At 43.8% G+C, this 15,096-nt stretch overlaps 1 protein-coding gene across 1 annotated transcript in view; it reads right to left on the bottom strand.

Moving 5' to 3' along the window:
- LOC116979186 (probable global transcription activator SNF2L1) overlaps positions 1-15,096 on the bottom strand; it is a 92,098-nt gene that overhangs the window by 12,631 nt on the left and 64,371 nt on the right. Inside the window, exons 18-22 of the mRNA XM_033030731.1 lie at positions 13,138-13,248; positions 9,962-10,075; positions 7,744-7,866; positions 2,936-3,068; positions 1,261-1,379 (exon numbers count right to left, since the gene is read on the bottom strand). Of these exons, the coding sequence (XP_032886622.1) occupies positions 1,261-1,379; positions 2,936-3,068; positions 7,744-7,866; positions 9,962-10,075; positions 13,138-13,248 (600 nt within the window). The remainder of the gene's footprint in view (positions 1-1,260; positions 1,380-2,935; positions 3,069-7,743; positions 7,867-9,961; positions 10,076-13,137; positions 13,249-15,096) is intronic.

The following is a 15,096-nucleotide window of genomic DNA, read 5'->3' as shown; positions in this document are numbered from 1 at the left end:
CTTTCCACTGACTGGTTAGCACGCAACAAAAGCTTTTCACTGTACTCGGTACACGTGACAAAAACTAAACCAAAGTAAGCATCTTGTTTAGAGTTTTGATATATAGCGTGGAAGCAGCCTACCGGATCCACGCCGACAATCGGTCAACCATTCACACAAGTTCCATGTTATCCCACTTTTGCATCCTACACACGGCCTCATAGCAGAAGCGTCCACGTCGTGGGGCTGGATACTGGAAGTATCCTGAGCTAATTCTGCTACCACCATTGTCTATAGTGACAAGTGATGGCTTCCACTGATTGTCGCCGGAAGCTTGCGTCCTTTTCTTTACGGACGATGACATCGACGTCAACATTTGTAACAAGATGGACACAAAAGAAGATCTTACACGCGAGGGGCAATTTGCAGAAGACAATTAACCTACAAACAGGCACAACTTTGGAATGTGGGTAAAACCAGAGCATGCAGAGAAAACCCATGCGGTCACAGGGAGAACGTACAGACTCTGCACAGACAGCACCCATAAATCAGGATCTAAACCGGGTCCCTGGCGTTGTAAGGCAGCAGCTTTACCGCTGCACCAGTGTGCTGCCCTAACTGCTCAACACTTCATCAGACCGCACTGGAATGTTAATCTCCATTCTAAAGACTAACTCCTGGACCAAGCATCACACTCACAACCTTCTAACTGAGATGTGATCACTACGAGTTGTGAACAGGTTAATGATGGAGTAACTCAGTGTGTGAGGCAGCATCTCTGGGGAGAGGGAATGGGTGATGTTTCGGGTCTCAACCCTTCCTCTGAAGAAGGGTCTCAGTCCGAAAGGTTGCTCATTCCTTCTCCCCAGAGATGCTGCCTCACCTGCTGAGTTACTCCAGCATTTTGTGTCTACCTTCAATTTAAACATAGAAAATAGGTGCAGGAGCAGGCCATTCAGCCCTTTGAGCCTGCACCGCCATTCAATATGATCATGGCTGATCATCCAACTCAGTATCCTGTACCTGCCTTCTCTCCATACCCCCTGATCCCTTTAGCCACAAGGGCCACATCTAACTCCCTCTTAAATATAGCCAATGAACTGGCCTCAACTACCTTCTGTGGCAGAGAATTCCACAGATTCACCACTCTCTGTGTGAAAAATGTTTCACCAGCATCTGAAGTTCTTTCTGACACATGAATAGGTTAATGGTTCTGCATTTCATATTCTTAATGACACGCATGCACTTGGAGATAGATCGTGAACTCAGATAAGACACCACCTTTGCGTCCAGAGCCTTCTTTATACTAATCCGTCGTTGAATCCTTGACTCCCCACGTTCAATCTGGGCCATGATCTTCTCGATGTCCTGCAATTCATTGCAACGTTCCCAGAAAACAGCTGAAATAAAGAGATTAATGCTGAACAATGGCTAGAAGCAAACCAGCAGCAAGTAGGACTATCTAAGGAACACACAGTAATTATCACAGCATCCAACCTCACAATGTCCACTCAAAACGAAGGCTATGGAGTTTGTTTTAAATATACTTTCAGATAATATAAAGATTCAACCATACTTTTCATTTGCTGTGATCCACTGTGAGGGAACGCCTTTGGTATCCAAGCTGAATGAGTCCACTTCAGTTAAGGGCTTTAATTTGTTTCTGTATATTTGAAATTGATAAAGTCATATGTTCTAGCATTCACTCCGTGAAACAACATGTTGTTCTGGTTTGTACCGAAGATAGACACAAGAAGCTGGAGTAACTCAGCGGGACAGGCAGCATCTCTGGGAAAAGGAATAGGTGGCGTTTCGTGTCATCAGTTCATAAGTGATAGGAGCAGAATGAGGCTATTTGGCCCATCAAGTCTACTCCGCTCCCTCTCAACCCCATTTTCCTGCCTACCTCCCATAACCCGTACTAATCGAGAATCGGTCAATCTCCGCCTTAAAAAAACCCTTTCACTTGGCCTCCACAACCTTCTGTGGCAATGAATTGCACAGATTCACCACCCTCTGACAAAGGAAATTCCTCATCTCCTTCCTGATGGCACGTCCTTTTATTCTGATTGGAAGAAACTGGACGAAAACCAACGCCAGTGAGGGGAAGCCAATGCTAAAAGAGATAAGGAAAATCTTTACCAGATTCACTTCTGATTAAATTTCGATTAGTATTTGTGTTCCATTTGTGATCCTGTGTTCAAATACAGTCTACCCTCATTGTTACGTACCTCTCCATCATGGATTTTGGTGAAAGTGGATGGAGCGGCCCCATAGTAATCAGACAACACTGTCTCTCTAAGAACACAGGCTGCTAGTTACTCACCGGGACCCAGAGTGGGGGGGGGGGCCGCCGAAAACAAAGGGGGACCCGGCAATGGTGGAGGTGGGGGCGCCAAGGTGGACCGTTGGGGATCACATGGAATACTTTGTAACTTTGTCGGCTTGCTTATATGGTGACCCCGTGCATGCCTTGTGTACGTAAAACAAAGAATCTCACTGTGACATGTCACAGGTGATAATAAATAAAGTATATTCATTCATTCAGTATCATTCAGTATCGTTCAGTATCATTCAGTACCATTCAATATCATTAAGTCCCGTTCAGTATTGTTCGGTATTGGGAAGTCATTGAAATTGACAAGCAATTGCTTCGATACACACTTGCGCAACGATACTCCATTTAACAATGGACGAAAGAGTTTTTATACTATTTGTATACTCAAATAGTATTTTCAGCTCGCAGTAACAAAAATACATGTTTAGTTGCTAAAAAGAACTTTGTTGTTGAAAACAATTGGTAGCCTCACGGAGTGACCTCTAGGTGGTTGGAGCGAATCCCTTACTCTGTTATAGCGGACAATCGGCAATAACGGACACCTTCTCTTCCCCCATAGTCCGTTACAACAAGAATTACCCATACATCAATTCCGTGATAAATAGGGAAAAGATTTACCCGAGTACTCAATGACTTCTTCAGGAGTCTTTCCCTCGACTTCGCGTGCAATGTTATCAATGTCATCCCGACCGTATTTCTCGTTGGCTTTGATGAACTGGTTGAAGTCCCGTTTGTTCCAAGTTGTGAAGCCCTAGCAAATAATTCGTCAGTGCAATTAACTCTTACAGACGGAAACTTCATTGTTTAAAAATAACCAGTAAATAATCATTAAACGTTGCAGTTAATGTTACTGGAACATACAGACAGGAAAATTAAGGTTATTTATCACGACTGCAGCGTATCATTAAATATGGACCTTCGTGGCTTCCATCAACTTCAGTTAAATATTAACGAGCTTGAATCAATCTTATCGACTACAATGCAAATAGATTACTTTCTAAAAATATACACAAAATCTAAAACAACTGCAGTGAGTGTAATCTAATCCAATGGAGTAACTATATGGTTTGTAATTGTATACTGCTACTTTTGGAGGCAAACTGATGACCATATTCATCAGATGAATGAATGATAGATAGATAGCAACTTGGAGGATTAGCAGCTAAGTCGGATCTACATTGCACTCAAGGAAGCAATGAGAATATGTAGAATTGGGGATACTTTAGGACTAAGGTTTAAGTATTCTGAGTTAAGTTTTAAATTCTTTATTTTGACATTATTTAGATAAGTTTCATTATCCTTGCTGTGACATAGTTTTTCCAAAAACATGTGATGTTTATGTGATGTTTAATGCTGTTGTAATTGGCTAAGATGTTATATTACGGTATATGGACACACTGATCTGTTTTGTAGTAAATGCCTACTATGTTCTGTGTGCTGAAGCAAAGCAAGAATTTCATTGTCCTATCAGGGACACATGACAATAAACTCACTTGTTGAACTTAGGATTGTAATTGGGTAGAAAGATGGTCCCCACCTATATAACCGTAGTTACTGTAGTTATTGGTTTAGAATCACTACCTTTTGTAAGTTACCTCCCATTGTATCAACCATACATATATGCTAATTCCTTTGTTTGAGCACACGTGTTTCTCCACGATCCACTGGTAGAGCTTCCCAGGGTGGAACAGGGAAACCTGGTCACCATGGTGAAATAAAGGATGATTTAAAGTATTCTAGTCGGTGTTTTCACTGAACGGACTAAGGGATATAAATACCGGAATTATCAGCAAGAGCAATCACAAAGTCTTCACAAAGCAGCAACTTAAAACTGTCTTAAACTGCTGCATTCTCAACTGGCAGAGACACTCAACTCTTGGTTAAATTTAAGCCTTAATAGAGGGAAGCACAGTGGCGCAGCGGTAGAGTTGCTGCCTTACAGCGGCGGAGACCCGGGCTCGATGCTGACTACAGATGCTGGCAGTACGGAGTTTGTACGTTCTCCCTGTGACCGTGTGGGTTTTCTCTGGGTGCTCCGGTTTCCTCCCACACTCCAAAGACGTACAGGTTTGTAGGTTACTTGGCTTTAGTAAAATTGTAAAGTTGTCCTTAGTGTGCAAGACAGTGATAGTGAGGGGGATCGCTGGTGGGTGTGGATTCGGTGGGCTGGAGGGGGCCTGTTTCCGCAATGTATCTCTAAAGTCTAAAAGGTGGAATTTAGACTCTACAAATTACCATTAAAAATCCTAACTGAAAGTGGGCAATCTAATATCTTTTAGCTATTTTACTTTTGAAGCCTTTAATGTTATTAGTGGGATCACTTAACTGTCTAGGATTCTGGAATCCCCTGCCTAAAATAAAACACTATCACATTAGCAAAATAAGGTCATAGGAATAGGAGTAGAATTAGGCCATTCGGTCCATCAAGTCTACTCTGCCATTCAATTCTGGCTGATCCATCTCTCCCTCCTAACCCCATTCTCCAGCCCTCTCCCTATAACCTCGACGACACCTGTACTAATCATGAATCTATCTATTTCTGCCTTAAAAATATCCACTGACTTGGCCTCCACACCCTTCTGTGGCAAAGAATTTCACCTCCATAGCACAGAAACTGCTCTCCTCAAAGTCCTCAACGACCTCCTCACCTCTGCTGACACTGGTTCCCTCAACATCCTCATCCTCCTCGACCTGAGCGCAGCCTTCGATACAGTGAACCATAACATCCTGCTCACCAGACTCAAAGACCTCGGCATTGAAGGCTCTGCACTCAGCTGGCTCCGTTCCTACCTTTCCAACAGATCCCACTTCATCTCTCTCCACAACCACACCTCTGCTACAGCCGCAGTCACTCAAGGCGTTCCCCAAGGCTCCGTACTCAGCCCCCTCCTCTTCATCATCTACATCCTCCCCCTTGGTCAGATACTCCGCCACTTCAATCTGGACTTCCACTGTTACGCTGATGACACCCAGATTTACCTTGGCACCAAATCCCCCCACACCCCCCCCCCCTCTCCCATATCAACTCCTGTTTGTCAGCTATAAAAACCTGGATGCAACATAATTTCCTCAAACTAAACAGCGATAAGACAGAATTCCTCCTCATAGGCTCCAAAGCCACACTCAGCAAAATCAATAACCCCACTCTCACCATCGACGGCACCACTGTCTCCCCATCTCCCCAGGCCCGTAACCTTGGCGTGATCTTTGATTCCACCCTCTCCCTTGAGCCTCACATCCGCCATGTCATTAAAACCTCCTTCTTTCATCTCCGCAACATCGCCAAACTCAGACCCTCTCTCACACCGCCCGCTGCTGAAAGACTCATCCATGCCTTCATCTCCTCCCGACTGGACTATTGCAACTCACTTCTCCTTGGCATCAGCTCCACCTACATCAACCGACTCCAACTGGTCCAGAACGCAGCCGCCCGACTCATCACCCACACCAAATCCTGGCATCACATCACTCCAGTCCTCAAACAACTTCACTGGCTTCCCATCTCCCACCGGATCACCTACAAAATCCTGATCCTCACCTACAAAGCCCTCCACCATCTGGCCCCCCCATATCTCATTGACCTCCTCTCCCCCTACCAACCCTCACGGTCCCTTAGATCCACATCAGCCGGTCTCCTCTCCATCCACAAGTCCAACCTCCGCAGTTTTGGGGACAGAGCCTTCTCCAGGGCAGCTCCCAGGCTCTGGAACTCCCTCCCCCAACTGATCCGCAATTCCGTGTCCCTCACCATCTTCCAGTCCCGCCTCAAAACCCATCTCTTCACCTCTGCCTATCCTTAGCCCCACGTCCCCGTCCCTTTTCATCTGTGCATTAATTGCCTCATACTGTGTTTTGTATTGAATTCTGTCTTTACTTTGTGTACTAGTCATGTCTCTACTATTTATTTAATTCCCTTACATGTTTTTCCTCTACATGCTCAATTTTTGTAAGGTGTCCTTGAGACTCTTGAAAGGCGCCCATAAATAAAATTTATTATTATTATTATTAGATGTGTCTTTACTTCCTGGCCACTGACTAAAAACTGGTAAGTGTGATACACCTCAATAGTTCTTTCTTGGGTCTCATACCCTGCCACAACTCCCAATGTTTCAAGTTTTAAATTGAGTTTATTGTTGTCACATGCACCGGGGTACAGCGAACAGTCCTTATTTGTGTGCTATCCAGTCAAAGAAAATACTCGACATAGTGCCAAAATAAAGGATAAAGGGTGCAGAGATAACATTGAAGTCTGATAATATCCGATCAAAGTTAGTTCTAAAGTCTCCAATGACAGGAGCAAAAGGCGACAAAACACATTTAGCCTGATACAAGACTCAGGAACAGTTTCTTCACAGCTGTTATCAGGTAACTGAACCATCTTACCACAACAAGAGAGCAGTCCTGAACTACTATCTATTTCATTGGTGACCCTTGGACTATCTTTGATCGGACTTTACTGGGTTTATCTTGCACTAAACATTATTCGCTTACCATCAATCTGTATCTGAACACTGTGAATGTCTCGATTGTAATCATGTATTGTCTTTCCGATGACTGGTTAGCACACACCAAGAGCCTTATGCCCTTGTCCCACTTAGGAAACCTGAACGGAAACCTCTGGAGACTTTGCGCCCCACCCAAGGTTTCCGTGCGGTTCCCGGAGGTTGCAGGTGGTTGCCAGAGGTTGCAGGTAGTGGAAGCAGGTAGGGAGACTGACAAAAACCTCCGGGAACCGCACGGAAACCTTGGGTGGGGCGCATCGAGGGGATTTATCGCAGTCGCTGCCCTTCCATCGAGGGGATTTATCGCAGTCGCTGCCTCAAAAATGCTGGCAGTATCATCAAGGACCCACACCATCCTGGCCACACACTCATCTCCCTGCTACCTTCAGGTAGAAGGTACAGGAGCCTGAAGACTGCAACAACCAGGTTCAGGAATAGCTACTTCCCCTCAGCCATCAGGCTATTAAACCTGGCTCGGACAAAACTCTGATTATTAGCAACCACTTTCTGTTATTTGCACTACCAGTTTATTTATTCATGTGTGTATATATTTATATCATGGTATATGGACACATTTATCTGTTTTGTAGTAAATGCCTACTATTTTCTGTGTGCTTAAGCAAAGCAAGAATTTCATTGTCCTATACAGGGACACATGACAATAAACTCACTTGAACTTGAACTTGAAAAGTCTCCAGAGGTTTCTGTTCAGGTTTCCTAAGTGGGACAGGGGCTTAACACTGCATCTCGGTACAGGTGACAATAAACTAAACACTCAGTTTGTGTATGAATTCTTTCAGACGTTGCATATATAGTTATGGTGGTATGGTAATGCAGAAATTAAACATAGCTTGAGATGTGCCAGTGCCAATGTGGAAAGGAAGGAGCTGGATTATTTAAAATGAAGTCGACTTCGATGCCAACCTGCATTAGGAGCTTTTCTTTCTCTTCAGTTTCCTTCTGGTTCAAGGGCAGTGCATCGTCGATCTTTCGCTGTTCCTCTTTCTGTACCTGTGCTGCATTATGCAAGTCAGGATTCCTCGGCACCTACAACCAAAGCCAAAGAATCATCAAATCGGATGGTATTCAGAGAAATCCTGCCCTCTCCCAAAATAAAGTTCAGTTTAGTTTAGCGATACAGCGCGGAAACAGACCCTTCGGCCCATCGAGTCCGCACCGACCAGCGATCCCCACACACTAACACTACCCTACACACACTGGGAAGAATTTACAATGAGACCAAACCAATTAGCCTACAAACCTGTGTTTACGTCTTTGGAGCGTGGGAGGAAACCGGAGCACCTGGAGAAAACCAGGTCACAGTGAGAATGTATAAACACTGTACAGACAGCACCCGTAGTCAGGATCGAACCCAGGTCTCTGGCGCTGTGAGGCAGCAGCTCTATCGCTGAGCCACCAAGCTAGAAACTTCTGGTTGATGCGCTTTATTCCCTGGGTTAGCAAAACAGATGCATTCCCCAGAGGAAAGCTGCACAAGTGTTAAACGAGCAAAAATGATTTTGATCAATGTTGATCCTGTTGGCCATAATACAATTTTCATTCTGAAATTTCTATAAAGCCTCTTTAGCTAGTTCTTTCGCAAGGGGCAGCACAGTGGTGCTGCTTGAAGAGTCACTGCCTCACAGCGCCAGGGACCGTTTCAATCCTGACCACAGGCATTTTCTGTGTGGACTTTGCACATTCTCCCTGTGACTGCGTGGGTTTCCTCCAGGAGCTCCGGTCTCCCCCACATCCCAAAGACGTGTGGGTTTGTAGGTTAATTGGCTCCTGGAAATTGATGCTTAAGTGGGGATGAGTGGTAGAATTTTGGGGGGAGTTGATAGCAATATGGAGAGAATAAAGTTGGATTAGGTTAGTGTAAATGGGTGGTTGATGGTCGGAGTGGACCCGTTGGACAAATGCGCTCTCTATGAATTCTCCTAGGTTAAAGAAAATCACATTTTACTGACTCAGACAATGCAATAAGAAATTATTTCAAACAGAGGAGCAAGTATCACCTTCCAGTTGCATGAACTGCACGCCATTACAGAGACCGCTGGTTTATAACTGGTGAGGTATTAAAAATACAACATTTGCAGATCCCCAATCTTTGTAAAATGCACTCATCTTTGTAAAATGCAGAAACTACACAATATGCGGGAACATGGGACGATGCCTGAGACATGAGGAAATTTCCCATGCTAAAATGTGCCCCAGTTCCTCTTAATGGCTCTTAACAGAACAGGATTGAATGACATTAATTCCCTCAAGGACCATTATTCATCTATCAGCCCTACTGATGAGGTTCAACAGATAATGTTGAGGTCACAAAATCACGTGCTAGTCCCATGCAAACACATATTGCCATTAAAATGAAAGATGCAGTCAGATTTTAAATACACGGTGAGATGTAAGAGCATCTGTGTTTTTGATTTTCTGTTTTTGGATTGAATTCTGTTTTTAATTTGTGTCTCTGTGATGTCTTTATTACTTGTTATATTCCGATTATATGTTTTTATTCCGATTACTATGTAAGGTGTCCTTGAGATGTCTGAAAGGCGCCCATTAAATAAAATTTATTATTATTATTATTATCTTTCAAGTGAGCCTGAAAGCCTCAGCGATTGATGGGTTTTCTTCACTTTTTCCACATTTGAGATTCCTGCAGAACTATTAAAATAATATTAGAAGGGAAGAACGTTTACTTTGTGCAATGTCTGTTAGGACCACAGTACGTTACAATCCAGAGTCACTGCAGGAAACCTCACCATGTCTACAAATCAAGCGTTCAGCAGCGTCGCTTCTGAAAGTGAATTGCCCAACGGCGGCATGATGGCATAGCGATAGAGTTGCTGCCTTATAGCTCTTATAGCAGCAGAGACCTGGGTTTGATCCTGGCTATAATGCTTGTCTGTGCGGAGTTTGTACGTTCTCCCCGTGACCTGCGTGGGTTTTCTCTGAGAAATTTGGTTTCCTCCCACACTCCAAAGACATACATGTTTGTAGATTAATTGGCGTGGTATAAATGTAAAAAATAGTTCTTAGTGTAGGATAACGTGGGGATCGTTGTTCGGTGTGGACTCGATGGGCCTGTTCCCGCACTGTGTCTCTCATCTAAACTAAACAAAACAGCAGTCAGTACCTTGTAGCCTATGCTTTTTCTGTACGAAAGGATTTCTTTCTCCAGTAGTTCAAATAGGCGCGGAGGAAAAAACTGAAAGTCTTGAATACTTGGCTGTTTTGGAGGTCGAGGTGCCTGTAACAATAAATAATCAGTCAGAAATTTCATTTACATGACATTGCTGTGTCCCAAACATTATGCTGCCCTGAAATCGGGGCACTATGTATAAACACTACAGTAATTTCTACATGGTGAAACCAAAATGTATGAAAATAGCCTTTATTAAAATCTGACAATGTGCACTTTCACCACATGTGATTTTTTTTCTATTACAAATCTCAAATTGTGGCGTATGGAGGCATATAAATAAATGATGGGTCTTGGTCCCAAACATTATGGAGGGCACTGTTTAGTATGTTTAGTATCTGTAAATATACAGTATATGTAGCACTGTGTACAGTGCTCGATTGTAATCACGTATCATCTTTCCACTGACTGGTTAGCATGCAATAAAAACTGGTCACTGCACCTCGGTACACATGACAATAAACTAAACTCAAACAAAACTAAACTCAAATTCAAACTCAATGGCATGATTAAATCCAATAAGAAGGCATTTGAAAAAAAGGGAAAGGCATAGCATGTGAAGATTTTGATGGACATTTCTAAGAATCAGATTGACTGGAGTATTGTTTTACAAATATCATTTTACCCATCACCATCCATAATCCATCTTTAAACTGTAGGAGCCAAACAGGTCACATAATAGCTTATGGATGTTGCAATCCATTCCCAAGTTCAGTGCCACTAACTTCAGTGGAACTATATATTGGAAGCATATATACAATGTATGCATCCTTCACAGGATCAAACAATAAGGTGGCATGCACATAGAACACAGAAGAGTACTGACACAAAATGCTGGAGCAAGTCAACGGGACAGGCAGCATCCCTGGAGAGAAGAAATGGGTGACGTTTCAGGTCGAGACGTCACCCATTCCTTCTCTCCGGAGATGCTGCCTGCCCTGCTGAGTTGCTCCAGCATTTTGTGTCTATCTTCGATTTAAACTGGCATCTGCAGTTCTTTCCTACACAGAAGAGTACAGCACAGGAACAGGCCCTTCTGCCCACAATGTCTGAACATGATGGTAAGATAAACTAATCCCAACTACTTGTACATGATCTATTCCCCTTCATTCCATGCATATCTATTTGCCTATCTAAATGTCGCATAAATGGCACTAGCGTATCTGTCTCTGCCACCATCGCTGGCAGCCCATTCCAAGCTCCAGGGGACATAGGTTAAAGGTGAGGGGGGAAAGATTTAATAGGAACCTGAGTGGAAAAGGGTGGTGGGTGTATGGAACGAGCTGCCGGAGGAGGCAGGGACAATCCCAGCATTTAAGAAACATTTAGACAGATACATGGATAATACAGGTTTGGAGGGATACATGCCAAACGCGGGCAGGTGGGACTAGTGTAGATGGGGCATGTTGTTTGACGTGGCTAAGTTGGGCCAAACGCTGTATGACTCCACGGCTTTAAGTCTCTATGGCACACACCAGGTCCTGTGTAAAAAGACTTTCCCCACACAACTCCTTTATACTTTGCTCCTCTTGTGCATGAGTTTCTTAAATTTAGTTTCTTAAATTACGTCTTTCCAAGTCTCCTCTGGAAATACATCAAGGTAATAATTTCTTCTCATGTGTCTAATACACAATACAGTTGAGTTTCTGAATTATACTTCCAAAGTTCAGCTCCATTAAGTCAATGGAAGTTAATTTCAGCATCGACATGAAATGCACCAGTTCCAGTGTCATGAGAAATATTTCAAATTGTCATCTAGAACAGAGAAGAAAGATGGTCCCTGTGTGTTTCATCGAACAAAGTCATAAAGTCATACTCTTGATAAAAGAGGTCTAAATTGTTTTTACAGTAGAGATACGGTCGAGCTACTGCCTTAAAGCGCCAGAGAGCCGGGTTCGATCCTGACTCCGGGTGCTGTCTGTACGGGGTTTGTACGTTCTACCCGTGACCTATGTGAGATCTTCGGTTTCCTCCCACACTCCAATGTAGGTTAATTGGCTTGGTGTAAATTGAAATTGTCCCTAGTGTGTGTGGGATAGTGTTAGTGTGCGGGGATTGTTGGTCGGTGCAGACTCGGTGGGCCAAAGGGTCTGTTTCCACACAGTATCTCTAAACTAAACTAAAAGAAAACATCCCTTATCAATGGCAATTAGGTGATCATTCTCTGGGAAATACAATACGATACGATAGAACTTTATTTATCCCAGGAAGGAAATTGATCTGCCAACAGTCATAAAACACAAAATGCACAAAATCAAAGTGACGAGTGAAAAGGATTGGGGATGTGCAAAGATTGGGGGAGGGGGGGGGGAAGGGGAGTCAGTCTACCCCACGACAGAAAGGGGAGGAGAAGGATATACTGTGGCGTTCTGTCCTGCATCTTGGTGGAACCAGTCTGTTGCTGAAGGTGCTCCTCAGGTTGACTAGTGTATCATGGAGGGTGTGAGCTGTATCGTCCAACAAGGCCAAGTTAAGACTCTACATGTTTAAGAACTTTGAAACTTGATGGATACAAGATGGTGCCTGTAAAATGGCGACTCTTGTGGACGAACTTTCTGCAATCTACTATTCTCACACTTTTGTACTTGGGTATGGTTACGCGTATATATAACAAGATTTTAAATGAATTGTATGGAAAAAAAGAAACTTGCTATACCTAGATACATGTGACAATAAAATGACATTGCATAACACGTGTGGAAAGGAACTGCAGATGCTGGTTCAAATCGGAGATAGACCCAAAGTGCTGGAGTAACACGGCGGGTCAGGCAGCATCTCTGGAGAAAAAGGATGGGTCACGTTTCGGGTCAGAACTCTTCTTCAGAAATATGACTCCGAAGAAGGGAAACGTCACGAATCTTTTTTTCCCCAGAGATACTGCCTGACCCGCTGAGTTACTCCAGCACCTTGTGTTTGCTGTTGAATAAAGTTGCCATTGATATCAAGGGTTCTAGTGTCACATCACAATACATGTTCTTGTTTTGCCTCCCCACATTTGGATCACTGTGTGATTGAAGTCACTTTCCAAAGATCACTAGGCCAAAGTAATTTTGAAACAAAGTCGATTCCCTAACCGAGCTTGGCCGAGACTGTTTTATACGCTGCTGTACCTTTGGGGCTCTGGGCTCGCTGACACGCAATGCCTCCCGGAAATAAGCGTCCACTGCATAATTGGCTTTTCGTTCTCGTTTGGGCGGTTCGATCCACTCCGTCAAACCAATCTGTTTATTACCAAAGAAAATGTTTTCATTCACATTGTACATTGAAAAATAGTACTCAATCCTCAACTTAAGTACACGCTATACAGGTTCACCATCAATTTTCCGGCACCTTTGGTTCCAGAGCCTTTCTGGATTATCCGTTTTTCCGGACCAACAGAGGTCATGGCCTCCGAGAGGAGTCCAACGGTACCGGAACAGGCCGCTAAGGGGCCGGGATACCGGCTCGCAAAGTCGGCCTCGGAAGTCGGCTATGGGAATGGATCTGGCCGGGCTGGAGTTCCAGAGAGGGGGGGGGGGGGGGATTTCAAGTGCGCTCTGGTAATTTTGTCTGGATTAAGGGAGGTGCCAGACCACCAGTTGCGAGAAAAGCGGAGGTGGACTATGTATTGTGGACATCTGCCAATGTAGGACATAGAACAAACAAAAATACAGCACGGGAACTGGCCCTTCAGCCCACGGTGTCGGTGCCAAACATGATGCCAAGACACGGAGAATGATGCCAAGAACACAACATCATACAGATTTGAGTCAAAAGCCTGGGTTCAAGTGAACTGGGGACTCAGAGATTGTAGCCATTCAACCCTGGCAGTCATTAAAAACCATGAGATAATATACACAAACAAAGAAAGCTGCAAAAGACGATATACTAAGAGCAGGCAAGAAGGATAGAGGCAGATTATTAAAGCATGTATGAAGTACTTTCTTTCCCCGGTGTTGTAAACATTAAATTAACCCAAGTGCAAACACTGAATGCTGCGCAGTCATACAAATGACAAGATCTACATTCACCCATTGTTCAAATTCAAAGGCATTAAGTAAAGACCAGTGAATCCCCTGAGATGCTGTTCACCATGAGTTGGAAAATTCCTCGTTTATAAACTAAAAAATGTGTTGCTGTGTGAAATTGCACCGCTGAATACTGGTGCGTAACATTGTAAAACTCCTCTTTTCACCAGCGTAGGAGACATTATCCCATTTATTCCAAATGAGTTAAGCCTTCTATTAAACCAAAAGCGGAATATTGTATAGACTCGAGAGAATGCAGATGCTGGAATCTCGAGTAAAACGCAAAGTGCTGGAGGAACTCTGCAGGTCAGGCAGCATCTGTGGAGGGGAATGGACAGACGACATTTTGGGTCAGGGACTTTCTTCAGACTGAAAAAGTATTTGAATATTTGCACAAGTATCCCACAAGAGCAGTTCAAAACCTGTGAGCTATAAGCGGAGACACAATAATAGTCAAGAGAGCTTAATTGTCACATGTACTGAAACAGAACAATTAAATTCTTACTTGCAACAGCATAACAGGTCTGTAAACTCAATAGATAACATAATAAAACATACCAACAAAAAGGAATGAATGGGCAGCATTTCGAGTCAGGACCCTTCCTCAGATTAAAGAAAGGTCCTGACTCAAGATTCCAGTATCTACTGTCCCGACCCAAAACAATGCCTATCCACGGTGCACAGCGGTAGAGTTGCTGTCTTACAGTGCCAGAGACCCGGGTTTGATCCTGACTACGGGTGCTGTCTGTACGGAGTTTGTGCTTCCTCCTTGTCACCGCATGGGTTTTCTCCAGGTGCTCCGGTTTCCTCCCACATCCCAAAGAAGTGCAGGTTTGTAGGTTAATTGGCTTCTGTAAATTGTCCCTCGTGTGTCGGATTGAACTTGGGTACGGGTGATCGCTGATCAGCGTGGACTCGGTGGGCTGAAGGGCCTGTTTTCACACTGCATCTCTAAATTACATTCATTCCACAGATGCTGCTTCACCCGCTAAGTTACCTCAGTACTTTGTGTTGTCCTCAAAATTCCAGCATCTGCAGTTCCTTGATTCTCCGACCTTTTAG

Source organism: Amblyraja radiata, chromosome 12 (assembly GCF_010909765.2).
Source record: "Amblyraja radiata isolate CabotCenter1 chromosome 12, sAmbRad1.1.pri, whole genome shotgun sequence".
NCBI lineage: Eukaryota > Metazoa > Chordata > Chondrichthyes > Rajiformes > Rajidae > Amblyraja > Amblyraja radiata.
Note: the sequence above shows the minus strand (reverse complement) of the source record. Positions and strands in the feature narration are given on the sequence as shown.